Source organism: Ostrinia nubilalis, chromosome 12 (assembly GCF_963855985.1).
Source record: "Ostrinia nubilalis chromosome 12, ilOstNubi1.1, whole genome shotgun sequence".
Classification (NCBI taxonomy): Eukaryota; Metazoa; Arthropoda; class Insecta; order Lepidoptera; family Crambidae; genus Ostrinia; species Ostrinia nubilalis.
Genome location: NC_087099.1, coordinates 12,380,878 through 12,404,193, shown reverse-complemented (window position 1 = coordinate 12,404,193; position 23,316 = coordinate 12,380,878). Strand labels below are relative to the sequence as shown.

Sequence of the window (23,316 nt, the reverse complement as noted above, 5' to 3'; positions counted from 1 at the left end):
TTGTTTTTAGTCATTTTGGCTCCAAAAAGAAAAGTCTAGATTTCCTAAACATAACAGCGCCTGTGGCATGTACAGTTACTGTGACTCATAAAAACATAACCCGCATAACAATTGATCGGCTAAACACATAATATTATCCGCAACAATAAAAGCAAGAATGTCAACATTGCATTAGCCATAGTTATCTGTTGACTGTTGCACAATTATTAAAAGCACATGTTCTTTCCTCGGTCTCTCGCTTAACCAAAGGCCATAAATCTGAATAGGAGAGCCAACAGTGAACAGGCCGAGGTGTGGTCGTGCGGCTTTCTCCGGTGCACGTGTCTGTCGCAACCTGAAATAGCGCTGGACGCACACTGCACAGGTGGTCACTTAAGTACCTACTGCTTGTGATATCGATGCTGTTTGAGCATTAAAAATGATCTATGTGCTAGTCATTAAGTACCACGTAATTAGTAATGGCGTATAATTATTATCACGGCGTCATCTTACGCGATTTATCCGCGATATTGATCCATAGATTTCCCAATTTGCCATCATCGTTTGTATTTTGTAAAATGCAAAAAATACCCTAAAAAGAGTTCGTTATCAGACAGAAGGTGATACGATATTCATTGTAATATTACTTAATCTCGAAGCTTTTATTTCCGTTTCGAGTAGGTAGGTACCAGACTGGACATATGGAAATTGCCCCTTTTGTCTTACTATTACGATTGTCACAGCCAAATTGTTAATGACTGATAGTTTTAAAAGCTTCAACTGTGTGTACTCGTAGATTGACAATCCAATTAACCAACATCTACATGGCGAACAGATCTTCAGCAAAACTGTCGCGAAGTATGTGCACCTATCTTTATGTAATGGCTTGTTAGGTGCTGGTGGAAATAACAAACATTTCAACACGTACCGAAGGTCTTTAACGTGCTGGGTGTCATCTCATGACGTCAAACAGCAACTAGCATGCTGCGCAAACACACCCAATTAATATGATAGCGAGACACCTGTTTTGTTACCATATTCGATATAGACGACAGCACGACAAAGTATACAATACAGTTGCAAAATAATACCTATTTCAAGTACATAAGATAGGACAGCTTTAGCTTTATTTGCTGTTACTAAATTGTCACCTACATTACAGAACAAACTTGCGTAGGTACATTGTTCTTACAATGTTTACCTCGAAGTTTGTAGAGCAAACCACAATAGCCATCAATCAAAATTATATTATTAATGTAGATGTGCCAATATTGCGAATCTGTACCTACATTGTTGAGTTGGCAATAGTTGATCCTACGTCATCTATTAGTAAAGAAATGCCCAAGAATTGCGATCTTAATATCAAACCTAAGTCGTAAAAAGCAAAGCCAACAAACCTAATAAGAAGCTTTATCAAAGCCAGGTTAATGATGGTCGTATACATTGCCACTTATTAAGACCAGCCGTGTGTTTAACGTGTACAATGGCATTTGCGATTGTGCGCGCATAATGTGCATTATATCAGTATGGGGCGTGTTGCATCTAATTGGCACAGCAGTTCGTGAGAAAGGGCCCCGGGCGGGAACAGTCCTTCAATGGACCTCATGAGGAAACCCGACAGTTAAATCCTTGCCAACCAACAAACAACTTTAAGCTTTACACCAAAAGCTTCAATATCATTTGAGGACAGACCTACAATTTACTTACTCATCCACATAGCCTTCAAAGAATTGTTTATTAACCAATATCGTTTATATATTTACGTCAGTCGTCATTGTGATCAACTGGACTAGTTCAAACGAATAAATAATGTCGAACAATTAAATTGAAAGCGTTATGTTACTGCATACACAAACTAAACAAATAATAAAGGCAGTAATAAAATTATAAAAGCTAAATTGACTTTTATTAAGTATTAAAATGATTAAACGTGCATTAAAGGTACGTTTACAAAACAATAAACAAACATTACTGCGCAGTAGTTAGAACGTTGACATGCCACCAAATGCCAACACGTCTCGAGTCGAGATGTTAACGCACTTGCCGGCCCTTGTGACAACCGTTACCTGGGTGGCTCTCCCTCCACTATCCACATTAGTCTGAGGCCCATAATATAAAACGATACCGCGTATGAATCTACACTCCATTTGGTCCAAATCTACACTATTATGAGGAAAGATTTAATTGTTGGTTTGCATTGAATAGGCTTCAAAACTACTGGACCGATTTGACAGATTTTTTCACCATTAGAATCATTATTTCTGATGAACATAGGTGGCTCACTTCGTACGCTGAGTCTGCTAGAATTAGAATAAAACAAATGACAACAGGCATAATAATACCAATATTCATAATACGGTGCCTAGATGAATAAAACATAGGTAAGACGCAGATCATTTAGAACTTTACGTTGGCAGAGCATCGTTCGTCATGATGGATGTGTACTTCCATCGCGCAGTTCACGATTTATAGTCTTAAAATGATAAATAGCGTGCCCATGTGCCATGGAAGTAGACAGAACTAGGCACATACTATCACAACATAAACAACTGCAGTTTGCTACATTGTAAGCTATATTCAATTTCTTGAGAATCGAAATTTACCTATTCTATTTCAAAATTAATCTGAAATTCACCATAAAATGTGCATAATAAGAAAAACATTATACCTATTTCTACATCGGATTGACGTACTCAGTCGAGGATACCAGGTGAAAAATATTTGCTATTAAACGATTACGATTATTATTCTAAATAAAAAAGATAAACGTAAGTACAGCAGTATGTAAACGAGAAAGTTCTTGGTAATGCGCGCGTGTGGCACCATTTGCTACCAAACCGACTCTATTTGCACAGCTAAGCAAACTCTACGTTTGTTGATATCGTGCCACCAGTCTTTCCAGGTCTCCCACACCTCCCTCAACCATTACGTTAATCGAACAAAGGAACGCAGCGTAACACGTCATAATAGCTCTTATTATGGTGGCTAAATTATATCAGTGTTGATGAAGTTGCGCCAGTACGAGAAAAACTGTAAAATAATAGCATCATTGTCGACGATATCGCTCGAACTAGGTCGGGTTATTTACCTTACTCGCTTTTACATTTGTTCTAGTCTGACTGCATCTATTGTTTCCTCGATCTTTTGCTAGTAAATAGAGACCACAGTATCTTGTCTTATCTCTTTCACAGATATTGGCCCCAGTATCGTTCCTTGAGGAACGCTTTTACGGTGAAATTTCAATAATTATAGCTCCACGAAGTCTACAACTTATTTGAACAACTGCACAACATAGTGGCATTACATTTTTATAAGATCTTAAATAAAAGTACTTAATCATATTCTCACATTTCCAAATACTTTATTTATCTGTTACGTTACACGAGTCAAAGTTTTACCTATGTAAGCTATAAATCTTTCCATAAGTATAGGTTGGTTATGCATTAACGGGCTTTTACTTTTAGTCGATCAGAATTCAGAAAGTTGCACTTTCCCTTGCAGTGCCGTCGGATACTAACAATCAAGGATAGTACATTTTTATATCGGATATAAATGTTAATTACATTGGATAATGTAGGTTCCATACATTCAACGCTGGTGTTATAAAACAAAGCGACAAAGATATCAAAATACAAGTTGAAATTGAGTAGTATCATGATTACCAATCGAGTGATTATCAACAATAAACTATAAGTACAATAACAACTGTTAAAGCGGTCGGAACACGGCGGAGAGCGGCGCCGACGGCGACGAGCTTCTAACTCGCGCAACAAACGAGTCGCACACACGCGCACGCGCAGCCGGGACACGGGTTTACTCAATGAACTGTGTGCACTCTAGAGATGGGATCACACTGGGAGTATCGACATTCAAATTGGAAAAGCCGCTCATTGATAACTTAAATATTCAATTTCAGGAAGCAAATGATTTTTGTCTCCTAATACAAAGAAATCTGTAGAAAGAAAAATAATAAATTCTATGTTCTTGATCTTTATTGTTCATCTAAGTGGTGAAGTGAAATAAAAATCTAATCCCCGCTAATCTTCTCAATCAAACAGGTGTGAAACTTGACCGCAATCGCATGGTAATACATACATATATGACATCGTAATTAGTATCGTGTTTGACACGTAAGATTGATATCTTACTTAACGTTGATACAAGCTTAACATTTGCTATCAAGTAGTCAATACGGTCACTGCCAATATATTTCGGTAGATGCGTCACCTTTTTATAATGTGATCACGACAAGGCAGCAGACGACTCTGCTGTTTACGATCGGCCTAATGACACTCACTTGTTTTAATTTATCGCTTCTAAGCGTCACAGACTAAAATACTTCATGCCACGATTTATCAATTTCAACCGAGAACGAGTCTGCTTGATGTGATGTATTATTACATACATAGACGATTTCATTGTCTCGAGTTGGTCTTCGAACGATTTTAGGTATTATTAACATTTGTTTTTTCCAGAATAATGGTTTCTAATTAAAATCGATACAGAAATAGGTTTCAACCTCGTCACTGCCTTCGTCTGTGGATCGGTAAGATTGGACGATCGCTCTCTAAAGAGTAGCGGTGCAGCAACCAGCAATTCTTCTCCCTCAATCTTTGCTTCCAGACGCTGTCGTAATGTTATATCATTTATAATTTAGAGCATAAACGCAACTTTTTCATGCACCGTATCGACATACGTAACGATTGACGGTAAAGCATTGCGCGTGTGTTGGGTCCGACCACAACATAATTTATATTGCCGACAACGGTGCAACGGGTGGTCCGAGGTCCGCTTTGGTCCGCGGTCCGCAATGCGATTCGTTCGCCCGAGGACGGTATCGGTAATGGCGTTTCTAGTCATAAATACAGGCGCGATAAGTATCAGCCGGGCCGGAGCGGCGATGGGTGGTCGACGCGAAATTCGGCGGAGCTGTGCCCTGCCAGAACCGGTTCTGGGAACGCTCGGCGTCGGCGGCTGCTATTGTGTCTGCCCTCTGCCACACGCGCCGCTCCATTACCTCCGTCCTCCCCTCCCGTGCATCCGACGGGCGCCAATTGTATCACCTCGTGTTTGCGCTGCGATTCGCGCCTTTGGCTAATGCTAAATTAGCCCTGATACTTTATTGTCTTTGAGCCAGTTCATTGTTGCCATTGGAGAAGCTTTTAAGTTAGATTGTACCAATTGAAGCTTTAAGATGTTTAGAAGATCAAGATATCAACTGTCAGTTTGATTTGTATTTTTTACTAGGAATTATTTTAAGCAAAAGCGCTGAACTTTCTGCTTTCTTATCTGAGCTTTTAAGCAGTAAAAAGAACCTATGCTCTTGTTTCACTATTTATGATGTTATTTTTAAACGAAAGGAAAATTTTGTCAATCGTAAACTTCTAACAACATGAAAATACCTTAAAGATTAATACTTCTACATTTGTTTGTATTCCACAAACTTTGAACAAATTCCGATAAAAACCCATAAATACACAATGTGAATTATACCGACGTATCGTCATCATCATTTGTCCTATTTGACTTACGGGGTGATATCCTAAGAAAACATCGAACAGTCATGGTAAAAAAGACACTCCAAACGGCAAGCGGAATCAAACGGCCCGCGGCTCCACAATAGAGCACGGCTCCGTCCTCCACCTAATCTCTTTTTTGTTAGCCACGCCATATTTCATCCTGGCAGCCATTGTCAATAAGACCGAGGTCAGAGGCAAATAGGAGAAAAGAACGTCCCCACTTTTGTTTTCTTTACCGAACTCTCAAACAAAATAAACTCTGGTAACAGTTGCTTGAGCGCGCCGCCATTTAAATTTTAAATCCCGAGTTTTTTGTACCCCATCTTTTCATTAATATATTACGTTGGACGCTTGCTGTCAGTTTGCTTATCAGGGTTCCGTAAACAGGTACATCTCAGGCCGATTGTGTATCAACAATAAAGAAGTAAACATTGTGTGTTTATTTTTATATCATTCTCATACGCACCTTGAGGTACAAGTATTAATTATCGTAAGGTTACACAACTGCATAGCAAGCATGGAATTTAAAACTGTGATAGTCGTAGTATTACAAATAGGAAAATATGTAGCAATAGTTGCATAAGCAATAGTTGCATATAAAAATTCTTCACCAGTTAATGCATAGTGCACGCACAATGCAATGTAGCAAATAAAATAAAAGAATCAAAAGACAAACTGGATTAAACAAAGGAAATATAGTTAAGTTTACCAAAAATCAAAATACAGGTTTAATACTTTCCTTATTGGTACAATTACAGGTACAATAAGGATATTATAATAAAGACACAAACACTGACTCATTGCTTCGTTCATACTTTTCCAGGAGCATTACGAATATTATACGGAATCCTCTTGTTGTCCGACACCACTTGTCCTGTTTTTTATGCGAACTTCGTTAGATACCTGAACAGTGACGTCTCCCATTATTGTTACGGTGAGAGATTATTGTGACGCCCCGATCGTGTGAAATGCTCTAAAGATGTAATTTATATTAATAAAACTTTAATTATATGGAAATCTGGGAAAGAAAGGCAATCCTTGTAAAAGAGACGGAAATAATGAACATTAATACAACGATAAATGAGATTAAAGTTAAATCGGTACAGACGATTTGCAAGATTAACTCAAGCTTCTTTGTCATCTACAATCGCCTACATCAACAAAACCAAAATAAGATGCTAAACGTTATTCACAAAAGCAATGTGGGCGATGGTTTTGAAGCATCAGTTCATAACAATAAAATTATTAGTTAATCCAATTCACGGAAGGAAGATTGTTAACATAATCTTAGACGACCACCATTCAATTCAAATCAAAGAACTAATGGAATGGAACATTACAAAATTATATGCTAAACGACTGCCGGGTATAAGGTACGGCTCGGAGACATTGAAATGTTCACTAATGGCTTTATCTTCGCGAACTGTTCGTGGTAATTTAACAAAGAAAAGTTTTTTAACCTTGGCCAACCAAGTACACAATTCGTTTTTTTTTGGCCAAATACAAGCTTTAGAACCCAGTCATAAAAGTACAAGAAAGGATTATCATAATTAACAACTACATTTTTATGTAAAGTGTATGTATTGGACTTTGCCTACCCCAATAAAAGTTTATTTCGAATAGAATTTGCATTCAACTCACGCTGCTGTAGAGAGTGTCCATTGTTTAAAATTGATTACAAACTTTACAGCACTTGGCGAATTCATGTCACAGCACAAACTAAAAAAACCGCTGTTAAATATTCCGAGAAAAGCCAACCGATGTAATAGAAAAATAGACAACGGCGATAAATTCCGAACACCTGCAGTTATTAAACATTAGAATCGCTTTCGGAACCAGTTCTTTGGGTCTCAGCTCACTATTAAACTTCTAAAATATTATAGCGATTAAATAGCTACCTGCAAGAGACATGAGTTCGCTGGTGGTGTAAAACATGACGCCTCAATCATCTTTAATCATGGTTTAAGTGAGCTCAGGAACACGACTGCTGGACTGATCACGTCTGCAATTAGGCAGAGACAATCACGAAGGAAATTGGCAATTGACCTTTCGTTTGACATCTAAATTGAAGCCAGCAGTGTTATTGCACTGCAATCTTTAATTGGAAGCATCTAAAGTCTACATTCATGGCGCTATCTCAAGACAATACCAGTCTCTATTGGTGGTAATCTGTATATTACTTGAAGTAACATTTAACTCTACACTCATATTTTTCAGAAAAAATGCATTATGTAAAGATTGCAATCAAAATAAGGGCGAAAGGTAATCAGGAAATGTCATACATTCCATGGCTATGATACTAAACGTAATCAAAAGTTCAATCTCATCCAAAATGTAATTCGAGTTCCCACGGCACTTACACAACCTACTTTTAACAATAAAACATTATATCATTCGCCTCATGAGCAATTCCGAAGAAATTGCAATACTACTTCAGTATTCGCGTTATTTTTGATTACATTTTTATTAATTGCTTTAGCTTTAATTATTGTTCTACTTGTTATTGTAGAGTTCATTGAACTGTAACTTGATTAGAATATACTATTTAAAACTTTACTGACCATTAACACTGACGTTAAAACGGTATAAGTCAACTTATATGGGTTAATAAAAACACATAACAATGGTAACTGTACATTACATAATAGTCTGTTAACTATCCAATCAGACTTAATACACCATTATCTATTATTTTACGGTCAATTAAATTCAACTGCATATTGACACGAACATGTTAATTATTACATTTTATATTTCTAAGCGGAAGCGTCATACTTTGTTATTAGTGACAAATGCTTCGTTAAAATAAAAAAACATTACATATCAGTTCCAGGCTAAAAACAACTTTTACAAATTATTCTTGAAAAATCAAGGACGATTCATTAATATTCCCTTAATTGAAAAGCTCAGTCTCTTTCACGCTTCTTTTCTTAGGAACTAATAAGTTCCCCTTAAAATGTTTAAGAAAACGGGATTAAACTACACATTTCAATAAACATATAGCTCGTAACTAAGATGTAATCGCCAACAAAGATGTACCTATATTTGTATTTTATTAGTATACAGATACACTCTGTATCTGTAGAAACGAAAGGCAATTGAAGTGTTTCTGTTACAATTTATAGCAGTAGCATGGCCTGTTATCTATGGCGCCAGTCCACAGTTGTACAAATAATTATTTTCGTGCAGACTTCAAGACCAAAATGTAACACCGAATATTTTGATATTTTATACTGCCATAATGCTTATCTTTAGCAAAATGCTTTTTGGTTCGATACAAAAATTATCAATTTTTGTCAAAGAATTCAAATTAAAGATTGTTTTTTAATGGTAACATACTTGAATACGGGTTAATTATAATCCAATGTTCACTTATTTTTGGAACATTTGAACCTTAAATTACAGATGAACAGATTAATTAAAGTCATTTAGGGAAATTCATCATTCAAGATAACTGCGCATTTTATATTGCATTTGTTGGCTGCAAAATTAATGTCAAGCAAAATGACGAAAGTTGAACTAAGCAAAAAAGCTGTTGTACCAAACGGCACGACTCGTCGGTCAAATTTCACAATTCACCTATCACTATTATTGCGACAGTGAAACAATACGATGTATGTTTGTTTAATAATCAGATTTTCTAGTGCAACATTAGTCATGTACTCGTATGTTACATAAAAGTCAAGCAGTCTGAATCAAAATCGTGACAAGTTCGACACATAAACTTATTAACACAGTACAGTTTGAAGCAGGCTTTTATCGATATCATATACCACTAAGAAACTTATGTTTGAAAGGTTTTACTGTTAACTACCGTGGTTACAGGATACGATAAGTCTAAATTTAGTTCTACTTAGTTTTATATCATGGGTGTCATGATAATCACTTCCTATATCATATTCCACGTAAAAAGTACCACGGTAGAGCAAAGTTGTAGTGTGCAAAGTGAAAATCAGTAGGGGAGGCCTTTATGCAGCAGTGGACGTCATTTGGTTGAAACCACTAAACGAATAACCATAGTTCAACCTTATTTATAGGTCAATATTATTTATAGGTCAAACAAATCAGGTTAGATTTTTTCAATCCAAGACCATGATTTATTGATAAATATCATTTAATTATTTACCAACACTGAATGAACTGACAATGCCAGTGTTTTCGTATATTGTGAGTTTGCGGGACACACGAGTGGTGCTATTTTATGTGTTTTTGTTTGATAAAGTTCCATTTAAAATTATAGTGGGTTTATGATGCGAGTGTGAGGTCGCGGCTGAGCGAGAGGACAGTGCAACGAACCATGTATTTGAGGCAGACGAACGATTCCGAGAAGCGTTGCGCGCGCGCAGCCCGCTCGGCTAAGCGCCAGACGAATTCTCTCGCCTGCTCCATATTGTGTAAAATATTAAATAACCATGATGTAATTAGTAAAATTACGTAGCTTTACCAATTTGTTGGTGATTTAATAGACCAAGGTTTATCATCATACCCACGAATATCAAAAGCAAATTAATACTTTTAGTCGTTTTCAGTCTTTAAAATGACGACTCTACACGATGAAAATATTACTGTTAAATATTTTACTGTCATTTAATAATTTCACTAAAAACACTTCTCGTCATTATACAAAAAATATTATGCCTTTATTTATAACAATACCCACTACATTTTCAACAATAACAAACTACGTTTTGTAATCTAAGTTACTCTTAATCTTACGTTACCAGTTATTTTAACCTCGTGGGAAGTGTAATATTTCACGCTTGTTAAGCGTATAAATGGTCAATCAATCGGCATATGAGAATCTTGCTATCGTAAACTTACAATATGGCTAGTTTTTTGGAACAAATCCGATATTATATACCCGACAATCTCTAGATTGTTCTGGCATAATTTGTAGCTATAGAATACTTTGAAGTTATATTATATCAATGTAGAGTTGTTTAAAAGAAAATTGTCATCCTTAAAACTTAAAAGAAATTAACTTTATGTGGTTCAAAAATCAACTTAGCTAACTTTAATCTTAGTTCTTTAAACTTGTCGATCAGACTGATTATTCGGCCGTTGATTCGTTCGTTACAAATAATATCAGAAACCGGTCATTGTCGAATATTAATTGTGGTCGCGGTGACGCAATAACTAAAGGATACAGCAATAATACAATGTTATTTTTTAAGAACCAAATAAGGAGGCTCTATAAATGACGATTTGATTTTATTTAAACAGGTAAAACGCGATCAAAATTCAAGAAATCATCTCGATATTTTTCACGGATCGGCAAACATGATCGGTATACGCCAAAATGTTTCTTAAAATCTATCCCCAAAATAATAATATACAAGTAGAGAAGAAGAAAGAGGAGAGACAACGAATTGAAGGAAATAGAACAAAGATTGAAAATGTTGTAAGAGTCAAAAATATCATCGCCTTTCAGCAATTTCTCTCCAAATGGAGAACCTGATGTTCTCCCACTAAACCTCAATTTGCATGGCATGTTGTTTAACCAATGCAAATCGATCTAAACACGCGCTTTAAATTATCGGTCAGGGCATTACTGAAAATTATACACATTGACAGGGTGTCTGTTCCGACGTTAGCCGATGCCGGGATGTCGAACAAGCTGTCCACCAAAGTATGAACGTTTGTAATCCTCATAACAGCATATCAGTATACCTTGACATAATCCTTACCTATTTTCGAGTTTACCTACTAAAGCTGAATGAGTCCTGGGAGCTAAAATGTATGGACATTTTTAAAGGGAAAAGGGCGATGAAATTTCTTTTTTTCACAGTAACAAGGATTATTATTCCCACCTCTTGTGCAACTTCTGTGCAGCCAGGACAGGATCTACAGCTGATCACTAATAAAAACTCAACCAATGACGTATTCAGTGCGATTTTATCAAAAAACAGATCGCAATTAATACACCACTTTTTAGAGGCCCATCAATTTACATGCTTCGATAAACATCCTGTAGATTAGACAGATCCAGACAGCGGCGGCGGAGTGCATTCTATTTCTGTGCATATCAAATTAATATCGGTAATTGATGTGTTCTGCAACAGATAAAATATACGCCGCCACCGACCGAGTGTTATGATTCCCTTAATGAGCGAGCGTAATCAAATAACCTCAAAGGGAATTGGCAGATTTGCTTATTGTTGAACCTCAATAATGATTGTCAAAGGTTTATTGAATGAGGCATTTGTTCTTTAGTTACTAGTGATTAAACAACAATAACTATGTTTAAAATAAACCGATAAATTTCAAATTATTACGTTTGCCAATTCCAAGTACTCTATTTCCTATTTTGTATGGTTAAGCTATCTAATTTCGTCGCTTTTAAATGTGAACTTGCTAATTAATTACAAGGAAATTATCTTTCAGTGGTTAGTTTTAACTGTAAAATGTTAAAGTATTAAGTATTTCGCACTTTCATAATAAACTCGAAATCCTCATGACATAATAAGTAGGTAGGTATGATTATTTTTTCAGATGTAGAGTCAGGAGTTTCTTCTTTCAAATATTTTGCACTAGATCTTCACAATCAGCCCAGGCAACGATTCCGTAAGTTCCGGTCTGCAGTCAAAATTTAGTTCGTGACCTTGTTTATTTTATTGGCCGTCAATACAAAAAGTCTGCACGGTTAGACCGGAGCGGCATGGGGCAATTTCACGCGATATGAAAGAGCAGTGTAGGGTTACCGAGACACAAATAACAGGGATCGGCCAGACGAGAAACCCATGTATCTGAGTAGTGATGCGAATAAAATAGTCGATGAAAGTGGAGCGCTGAATATATTGCCTTAAAAACCTACTTTGAGACAATAATATGAACGGCTCTAGCAGCTAGAGTCTAGCTGATTCTGAGACATCAGTTTTAAGTAACGAAAGATAGGTATACAAATCAGCAAGTAACAGTATTTGAACTGATAATAATATGCAGCTCAATAAGGCAACTTTTGAGGAAAAAAGATGAGACGAATCAAAATAACCTACGCAATAAAGACGATAAGACACATAGTCAAGTAGGTACTAAACTAAAATTATACAGAAAATTACACAGAGAGATATTTCTAGAACAGTACCTATCAGAAACGAAGGAAAAAATGACGAAGTTGACTAAGACTATATTAAATCGAATATTGTCCAGTCGTCCCCTCACTAAACTGTCCGAGACGGCCTCTCAGCGAAATTAAACGGCGGCGACGTCGTCAAAGCACGCCAATTTATGGCAACGGCAACAGAATGAGGTTGCACGCTGCACCGACTCGTTAATATTGCGAGTATATTGTAATTACATCAAACAGTCGATCCTTTAATATTGTTCACACCGATCGTTTTGGTAACGATTGAACGTGTCCAAGCTACGAGAAAAGTATCGAGAAGAAAGCTTTTGGTAAATCTTTCGGACCAGTGTTTTTGATCACTATTAAAATTGATAAATCATACTCTCGTATACAAAATAAACCCAGTTCAAAAAGGTAGGTACTTCTCATCTGCCTAAAACCGGAAAGGTAGAGAAAGAAGACGATTCCGACACTATATTTTGCATCTTAATAATGTATTGGCATTAAAAATACACCAAAAAACTTCAATTGTTTAATATTCTTTAATTAATTGATGGACATTACATTATGTCGGTGCGAATATCCCTGAATCCAATCAGCGATCAGCAGACAGCCGTCACAGTAAGGAGGGATTAATCACCTCGGAGGTGCCCACCGCGGCGAATCAAGGTGGATAATGACGTTACAGAGACAGCTGGGGTCATCCTCATCATGATATTAATTGCTTTGGGCACTGGGTTCCTTTGTACCTAAAACTGGGCCCATACCTTATTGGACCGTAATGTTATGTTTACCTTAGCTTTATAGCTGCATATTTGTAAGTGTTTCAGAATACAGGCTTTAGCCTTTAGACTTTAGTCTAATTGAAAAGATTGAAGATTATTTTATAAGACCAAACTTAGATTGTTCAGACAGGTAGCGTAACGTACATACCGTAATAGCATGCTATCATTTCGGTATCCCGCACTATTTTATGGTAAAAATGTTAATTGTCATGACAAGTTCACTCCATGGTCATATCAATCTACAGCCAACATTCATTATAAAAAGTCATTCAAGAGAATACTCGGAAGATGAGAATTTATTGTGTAAGTTCTCTATGAGTAACCGTTAGAACGCAACGACCTAAGACACTTTAATCTTAGGGTAAGGGAGGATAACAATCGCAAGATGAATTACATAATCGTTATCTAACAATGCATTCCTCAATAAGAGTTATGTAGCCACGTCATTTGTGAGTGTTAATAATTAAAGTGCAACCAACTTGATGAGTATGCTCAAGCATGCATAACATCATTCATGTCTGGCTATGTCCTTAGCCTAGATATTTGTTGGTTGATCTTGTGAAATATTATTGTATCAAACACACTTACTTACAAAAATGTTTTTAAAGAATTTACAAATAATATCGCACTGTCGCGTTGTGCCGTATTGAACTCGTGATCCCCACATACTCGTATGTAGGAAAAACTTTGTAACTACATAATTCTAAGTACTCTTTTTACCTATTCCACAAGATTTATCCGGTCAAGTCCCCCGTCCAAACATCATAACTTTTTTTTAGATAAATACATAATGATTATGTCTTCATTAACTACGGGGAAGACCCTGCAGCGTACTCCTTCCTTAGATAAAAAGAACTCAAGAAAACGTCTCAACATTTCCAGTAAAACGCTCGAGGAAAACGGACTTCAAATACAAGTACGAGAACAAGATGAAGAAATACATTCTTACAGGGAACAATATGGAACTAGAGCTGGAAGAAAACAACAATCGATTGAGAATAATCGGATCCAATAACCACATAAAAATAACAAGGAATGTGGGTGACCTAGTAATGGTCGGGCTGAACTGCAACATTGACATCAAAGAGAATTTTGGTAAAGTGGAAGTGATCGGCCAGTGTGGTGCAGTGAACATTGAATCTTCGACAACAATCGCTGTAGAAGGCGACCGCACGACCATTGGACCTAAAAGATCAGCAGTAAGTGATAAAGGATCGTACTACTTTAGTGATGTGATAACTACAAAATGTGAAAAATTTTCAATGTAATTTTTGTAGTAAATCGTATAGAAGGTAAAATGTAGTAATTATTAGTGAAAATAATACCAAGTGATAAGGCTGTGAATGCATGTGATAAAAGTTAGCAATACACTAAGTATTGATATAACGTTAAGTATCTATAATGCTCTGGGTTGTGTAAGTAAATAAGTAGGTATAGCTACTCGCAAATGTGAATAATCACTAGGTACGACATTTTTTATTTCTGTACAACAGAAACAACGTTACCGTACTTTACTAACATTAGTTAAGTAAATGATATTTACATGCAAATTAATACTACGGGACCAAAAATGTACCTACTTTAAGCTAAAGGTTACGGTGAAAATAGGTGTACCTATTTTTAATTTACTACGAGAACGTCTTCATTGTTCAATCGAATAAGAAGAATATTCTACAGGCATTTTAATACGTCATCAGTGATTAAACAGAATAGAAATCATGCAAACAGCATACATCGTAGATGGAGGAAATTGGCGTTCCTATACTATGTAAGTACCTGCTAATAAATGCTATATGTTCTAATATGTATGTTTTATTATAAATACTATAGCGTGTATTTATTTGACACATACCCTTGGCAATGAGCCACTGGGCAGGGCTCTATATTAATCCATTAAGATCTCGAATACCTTTGTAATTGCATAATGGTGCGAATTAACTCGCGATCATCGCATCGTTGCGTTTTACATTGTTTATTTTTTGCCAAGACTTTTTAAGCGAATGCATTTACCCCTAATTACTTAGTTTCAACTTGAACTTGGCCTGATTGCTGTTACAACGGCTCTACCTAGTAGAATAAGATATCTTACGTATACAAATGTACCTACATTATGTTTAATTAAATACACTTTAGTAGGTATATTAGCATGTTATCTGCTTCATACAGATTAATACATACATGTATCATTATGCCAAATAAACATTATGTGAGATCATAAGATCTAGGTTCATTTCACAAAAGTTCTATCTCTTTCCTAGGTAATTTCCGAGGTGAATTCAATCGAATGAAGAAATATTGAGGCAAAAATTGAGTTTTTATTGCCAAGGTGTTTTCTGTGAATAATCTCAATCAATAAACAGTTGGTGTTTTTAAATTCGACGGATTGAAATGCACGTGGCTCTGTAGCTGTCATGGTTATTCATAGCTATTATCAGCTAAAATTAGCTGCTCATTTTAATTAAATTCACGGGCGAAGCTTTCAACGGGACTCGCTAATGCGTGACATTTACGACTTGTCTTTAAAATTGATGTAAATTCAGGAAGTTCTTTTGTTTTTACCGCTAATCAACACAAAGTTACTGAGTTTGATGTGGTTGATGTGATCTACGCTTGCAATACAGAATCGACAAATCTTTAAACAAACTTTATTATGTTTCAAACGTTTCAGACATTTCAGATTTTAGAAAAATGCAGAATCTGCTCTAGAGTAATTTTCAATCATTAATGCTTGGTTAATAAGGAGATGAATAGGACTACCTCTAAGTAAAATAAATATTAAATACGTCATAACTACATAAATTAAAATCGTTTGATTATTGCATGACTAGGTAGAACCTCCAGTAGGAGGTTCTACCGTTTAGGTCGATTTGTAAAAAGTATAATATCAATTAGGTACTAAAACATAAAAAATAAAAAATCAGTAGTTTTAGTACCTAATAGATATTATACTTTTTTGATTACTTGCCAAAAAAGAACGTGTGTAGGTAGACAGCGAAACAAACACACTGTCAATTAGTAATGATTAAGATAAATTAATTTATTCGAATTTTGTTAACAACGCGTATCGCATTATGATGCTAAGTACTACGAGTAACTACAGATGGAAATCTTCTATCACATTGATAAGTAAAGTATGTAGGTAGAGTCGATTTTTAAAATTATTTACAACCAGAAACCATTCGTATTCTATTAGAAATAATCCATATTGTTAGAAATTTCAAAATCTATGTGTTAATAAATAAGTTATTGGGTGGAAATGCCCAAAAGAATCATCAAATATTTAATACACGTTGATAGGTACATTGATTTTTGACCTACAGCAGTTAATTAACAAAGCCTAAATTGATAGCCTCATTAAGATACACAGTTCCACAATAATTTTCCAAGTCTGTTGATAATTTTCGTCACAAGTACCGATTTGTGAACATATTTTGTACGGAGATCAAAAGCTTAAATTTTTTATAGCGACTGAAAGAAACCCAGTGAGCAAAAGCTAAATAAAAATTCAACATTCCAATTTGCCTACCAATGGAAGTGAGCAGACGCTCATTATACGCTCGAACTGGTCAGGTGGGCCCTCGCGGCGTCATAATCACTTGCTATCAAAATTAGATAACTGTCAGGGCACTTTCACTGATCGGCCGATTTCACTTTCCGCCCGCGACAGACGCATCGATTGCGCAACAATAGCACCGCGAACCGGTCATGCATGTGACATCTTATATTAGCGATTGATCATCAGTAGCAATCATATGCTCTTTGAGTGCATAAGATTTGCTCTTGCTGCAGCATCAGACATCTGAAATGTAGCTGACGTTACTCGTAGTACCATACGCTCTTTGAGTGCATAAGTTTTGCTCTTGCTGCATCATCAGAGATGGCGTTACTTGGTAATTATATCTAACCAGGTTTATTTCGAAGAATTTTCAGCATATTTTCCTGACTTGCTATTTTGTTTTTGCAAACTTATATCTTATCTAGTTAGGTAGGTACTTCAAGCAAAAATGTAAATAGAAAAGAGCGCATCAGACTTTGGGCACAGTTCCAAAAATGTCACACAAAAATGTCCATGCAGATTTGTAAATGTCTGGTGAAAGACTAGTCTTTCTAGTCTAGGATCATAGCTTCTATAGAGCTATTTGACTACTAATATGTTATAAAACCTAATTTAACAGATACCAATAATAAACTTAATCATGTCCTTCTCGGATAAGATTTTCCATAAATATTTAGATTCTGTAACTAATTATTTAGAATTCTGTTCAATTTATTGATTCCAATTTGGATAAGCTATAATCGACTTGACTGCTAATTTATAAAATATTACAGCTGAGGTATCACATCCGTTTGAAAATCACGTCTCATGCGAGATCTAGATAGAAACTAGAATAGACGCGGACACGTCTGCATGGCGATTCTTTGTCCCAGATTGCAGGGTTTATTTGTGTAACCGCACATGCATGCTAAACTCCCCATTCGACTACAGCCATTGCCGTGTGTTCTGCGAATTTAGCATCTAATAAAACAAAATGTTAAAAAAGTCGGATGTAGGTATGGTTACTAGGACGTCCAGCCTTGCAGTAACCTCGAAGATTCAAAAAACATTATGGGATTTTCCTGACTTACTAATTTCAACATTTCAACGTAAAGAAACTCGAGATCGAAGGTTGAACGGTAGTAGGCTGATTCATTGTTATGACCAACTCAAATGTATTTGACAAAACCAAGATTAGTTCACCAACTTTAAAGCTCATTAAACATGATCGGCCGGAATTTATGTTTCCTTCTGAATTCAAGTTTGTTTGCAATCAAACTGATATGAATGGTGGTGTTTGTGGTGTCCGTCATAAAACAGAAACAAGTCTAATGAGGTCATGATTGTAGGTTGCAGCACAAATCGATTAATGGAAGCAGATCTAACTTTTTCTTCGGCTACAATCTTAAGTTTCCCATGAACAAAAACCTAATGGAAATAATGGCAATAAAATAAACGCTGCAGAAGAAAGAAATCGATGGTGCACGCGCGCAGGCGCAGGGCCAATGAACGGTGACAGGTGCCGCGCGGCCAATCCCCATGCAGAGCGTCACTTTACGCGACTTGGTTAGAAATCACTGAATTATGTCTCACATCCTTTTCTACACCGTCGCTGGCCTCTTACGTAAGAGCGAGAGCACCAAGCTCCGAGGACCTCGCGTTCCGCGCACTATACGCCGATCTTTGCCTTCTCGGTCTTTGTTTACTGATCAATCTCCAAGATTGCTTTCCTTTTTCAGACGTTACGGTAAACTCGCCTTCTCGGGTAAAACAATCACGGTATCGTAAAGGATGATAAGCTTTAGGAACTAATCGTGCACCTTTCAGACAAAGGAACCGTAGAACTCAGACAACGAACTTTAAAATCTAACGCAGCCTGTTATCTACATTCCGAGCGGTTGTCCGAGCAGCCCACAGTTAATCATTCATTAGATGAAGTGCATTCCGTCGCATACAAAGTGTCCTTCCTGTCGGTTACGACTCGCGTCGACCTCGCTGCAAACTAACAAACTTTCTAAAGCGCTTAGTCACACCCTCAGTTTTTCCGCTGAATGGAAACATTAATCTATTGGAAATTATAAACGAGCATCGGAGCATACAATCTGGAGCAGCCTAATTTTAAGATGCCGATAAATTTCTAACCGATGGGAACTAACGCGCACCGCTAAATGGCGCCAATATCGCTCGTTTTATTTACATCACAGGGAAAAATTTGGCAATCGGCCCGATCCTACAGACGTGCTGAGCGTCCGCTGCGATAACCCGCCGCCTCCGAATCCTAATGCAGATAAACAGGTTTTAGGTTTACGACGGATAACTGGAAAAATAAATCCACTTTATAAGCTCGTTCGTTTCGTCACGCGCAGCGCAGCGTTAGAAGAGTTGGAGCACAATATTTCAAATCGATTTGTTATTGAGCATTGGTAATTGACGTCGACTGCATATCGTTCATCTGTGTCAGGTGAGTGTTGTAACGAAATCATTCGATTCTGCTCGAACAGGAAAGATTAGCCCACATCGAAAGCGTTTACGGTAGTACTGGTAGGGAAAGCTGAGCTGTTAGAAACCGGCCTCGACACAGTTCTTTGCTGCGCCGTTTGCTGAGACCTAATTATGTAGGCGCTAGGAGTTGATCAGCGATAGGAAGACGAGGGACCAGCGGCAAGCTGAACCGGTCTACGTAACGGCAAAGCGGGCGTCTATTTTGAAACTCACGAGCGCTTTATGTAAAAGCTAATAGAAAATTAATTTCTCGACTCGGTGAGAGTTACATCACAGTATTATTATATTTATATTATAGGAACTTACAATTTACTGTTCGCCGAACAACATTTAGTATTAACCAACAAAGCTTCTCTACAAGGTTGCTAAACAATGTTCTTTTAAAACAGACCTAACCCTACGATAGGGCAAGTCTATCCGACGTGATGTATCAGTCAATGAGCTCCAGAACACGCCATGAGTCAGTGCACTATCGACAGGACGTGATCCGATACGGTGATAGTAGCCGACTGATAAAGGAACTACAATACGGTGTAATTGTTATGGAACACATGATTTACGAGACAAAAGCGTAGAAACTGCACAAAACCTTACATTTTCATTTCCATAAAAATACAGCTTAAATTATAAAGGTAAGAAAATTATTCTATTTTGTAAGTTACTACATACAGATAAGTACAGTCAAATGACTATCACCGCTTAGAAATTGCCTGAAGTCAATATAATATGATGGTAAGTTGGATTAGTTGCGTTGAGCGAGAATCGGAACATAATCGCACCTAAAAATATCCTAAGTTTGAGAAAAGCCTTCACTTTCTATACAATTTGAAACGTTTGTAGCAAAAAAACATACCTGAGTGAATTGCGAGGATATCTTCGAATGGTCTTCCTGGTAGACCTTCCTGGCCTTCCGTCGCTCGGTCATGAGGGTGGTGAGGCGGTCCAGAGCGCGCGACTCCAGCGCCTCCGCGTTGGCCCTGATCAGGCGGCTGGTGTTCTCCCACTCCTCCGTCATCGTGCGCCATGCTGACGCTATCACGGACCCTGGAAGGTGGAACGTGTTGATGTTTCTTCAAGGTAAAGATGTACGACCTCATAAAGGTAGCAGGAAGGCGCTGGATGCAGCTACCAACCGACCTAAACTTTGTGGAAATCATTAGGCGAGGCCTATGTCCAGCAGTGGACGTCCTATGGCTGAAATGATGACGATAAAAGATGTAAGTAAGAGCAAGTGATATCTTACTAAATGATTTTCTGAATACCATCATAGGCTGCTTCTTGCCTCCTAACCTAAGTAAATTCAATATTTACCTACTCGAAGTTTCCTGAACCATCACGATAAAATTACGCTAATTTGAACCAAATAAAGCAGTCTTTAAATAAGGTTAGGCTGAACCGGAAAATATGAATAATTGTGTCAACAAATCATTAACCACAAACTACAGAGACCTGCCTCTTAAAGCTATTCCAGTGGAAAATTATGGATAACCTACTTACAAATACGTAAACATAACAAAAAACTTTATCTCAAATAGTAAAGTTACGAGTTTCACTAAAAAGCCAGTCAAAGAACCATGTCAGGGCAAGACAATGGAAATCTTTACTTAGCTTCGAATCTTTTGTTCGAAAGGTTTTGTCGTTTATCGACAGGTAAAAGCTTACTACTGAGCAACAATAACATATTTCCTTATCTAAGTACAATGCATAGGTACTTAAAGTGCTTTAACAGATCTTATATTAAGTATCAAGTAATTCTAGAACACTATTTAAGTAAGTGATGTGACACCTTTTAGAAAGTCATCAGCGTAAGTTTATTGATACTTGTATTTGGACAAATCCAATTGAAAACCTATTACTGTAAGGTAATTAATTTAATCCTTTATGTATTAATAATTGAAAAACACAAACTTAAATAGATAAGTAAGTAGGTAGGTAACTATATAAGTACATATTTATTGTGCAATTGTAGAAGCAAATGTAAGTAACCCAACAAAGAATGGCTGTTTGTGAAAATTGTGATAGCATATTAAATTCCTTCAGCAAACATTGACAAAGACGTCAATGCAATCATAAAGTTTTTCACCGCACAGTTGTTCAATCCGCGCGAATGTTTAAGGGTAGTTGTAAATCCAGTTCTACAGAACCAACCACTGAAATGCCATTAAGAATTTTAAATTTGAAAGTGGTAATGGGATCCAATCAGACTAAACTCCAACAAAACGATAAGGCGAGTAAATTAGAGGTTGAAAGTGCCTAAAGCTGTGGCGTGTTAAGTTCAAGCGAGCTTTGTTTATCAGGTGGTCGGATCTAAGTTCTAACCGTTGAGTTCCTCGCATTTGTCCATTTTCTGTCCTTGCGCGGCGGCGGCGGAGAGTGCCAGCGCGTACTCGCGGTCGCTCTTCATCTTGGCCTGCAGGCTGCGCTTCATGGCCTCCATCAGGCGCAGCTCAGCGTCCTGGCGAGCCAGCAGCGCCTCGTGCGCCGCCCGCCCCGCACCCGACGCGGCGTACCCCATCGTAAACAAACCACGTCCTCACTAACCGACACACATCGCAACACAACACAACTCACATCACTCTCCGTTATCACCGGCACCGTGCTTTACGTCACCTCGACAAAATTCAATTTATTGGCACCAACAGTCTCGATAGAAAGGAACTCACGGAGTCACAATTAGTCCGCTCCCTGTGACCGAACTTTTTTCTCGTGCTAGCACTCGCCCGCAGACTGGCCGTTCAGACTGAATAAAAAAGCAACGGAACAAAAAACGATTTCGATAGAAATGTTTGAACGAGGTGAGCGCGCGCGAGAGCACAGCGAACGTCCGCGCGAGAGCGGCGCGCGACCTGAATGCCATCTATACCTACTATACACCGAGTCCATCATGTATGGCGCAGCCGGCGGAGCTCTTGCATCCGATTGATGACCGTCCAGACCTAACCAATGTTATCCAGAATTAACGGACAGTCATGCTTTAGCCGAAATCTAGCCAAGTGGCCACTTGAGATGACCATAGCAATGTAAAAGTCTCGCATCAAAAACTAACTCTGCAATAACTACAATCCTTTGATTAGCATTTACAATTTTCAGAAAAATCATCAAAACAGACATAATTATTGATTAATTAGATATCGAATCCGGCTTGAAGGACCAAATCCACTTTCAAGTCTTTGATTGAAGATTTTGATTTCTAAGCTACTAAGCATAGATCATAATTATTAAGTTACATACTACTTACTCAATAATACAATTGTATTTTATTTATAATCGTAGTCCTAGGGACTAGTCGTATAACTATAGTTATGCAGGATAAATAGGTACAAGATACTTAAAATCATAAAATAAATAACTTATTGGATTTTTCTTGTTCTCAGGATAATGAGGTATACTTGTATTCTAATTAAACCTACTAGTTTTGTTTTGTTATTGGAGAGGCAGTCAATCCATCACGATCTCGAATCGAGACCACATACACTGAAACACTGAAGTTATATTTACAGTCAGTTAGGTATAGTGCCTTTTGAATGCGAATGCGAAATTCGGCACGCGTACGCACGTGCGGGTTTAATCCGCATGCGGGCTACCCGCATTTCATTATTTACACGTTTTTATCGCGGGCTACACGCACGCGGCGGAACGCAGAGTCCCTACGGACGGGTGCACCACGCGTGCCAAAATGTGCATCATAGGAAAAAGTTAAGTTACGTACCTAGCTGTTTTTTATTTTTCAAATTCTTCCAGCTGGATTACTATTTAGGTAATTTTAAGTATTGATTTTTTTTTACATTATGTCATTGCTATTAATAAATATAATTTTCTTACAATAAACCAGGTATTGAACCCAGGACCGCATACCGAAAATCGCTAAATGTTTGATCACTGGGAAATCAAATTAGAGGATTAGGTACCTTATTTTGTTTCTACCAGGTC

The 23,316-nt window shown here is 37.3% G+C and overlaps 1 protein-coding gene across 6 annotated transcripts in view; it reads right to left on the bottom strand.

Annotated features, from left to right (window-relative positions):
* Positions 1–22,257, bottom strand: part of LOC135076982 (tyrosine-protein kinase Fer) — a 48,071-nt gene extending 25,814 nt beyond the window's left edge. For 3 of the 6 annotated variants that reach the window (XM_063971514.1, XM_063971517.1, XM_063971515.1), the window contains exons 1-2: positions 21,706–22,257; positions 20,240–20,430 (exon numbers count right to left, since the gene is read on the bottom strand). In XM_063971514.1, the coding sequence (XP_063827584.1) occupies positions 20,240–20,430; positions 21,706–21,901 (387 nt within the window). In that variant the 5' untranslated portion in view covers positions 21,902–22,257. The remainder of the gene's footprint in view (positions 1–20,239; positions 20,431–21,705) is intronic. The other 3 variants (XM_063971518.1, XM_063971519.1, XM_063971520.1) reach the window with 3 other exon arrangements.
* Positions 22,258–23,316: the final 1,059 nt, after the last annotated feature.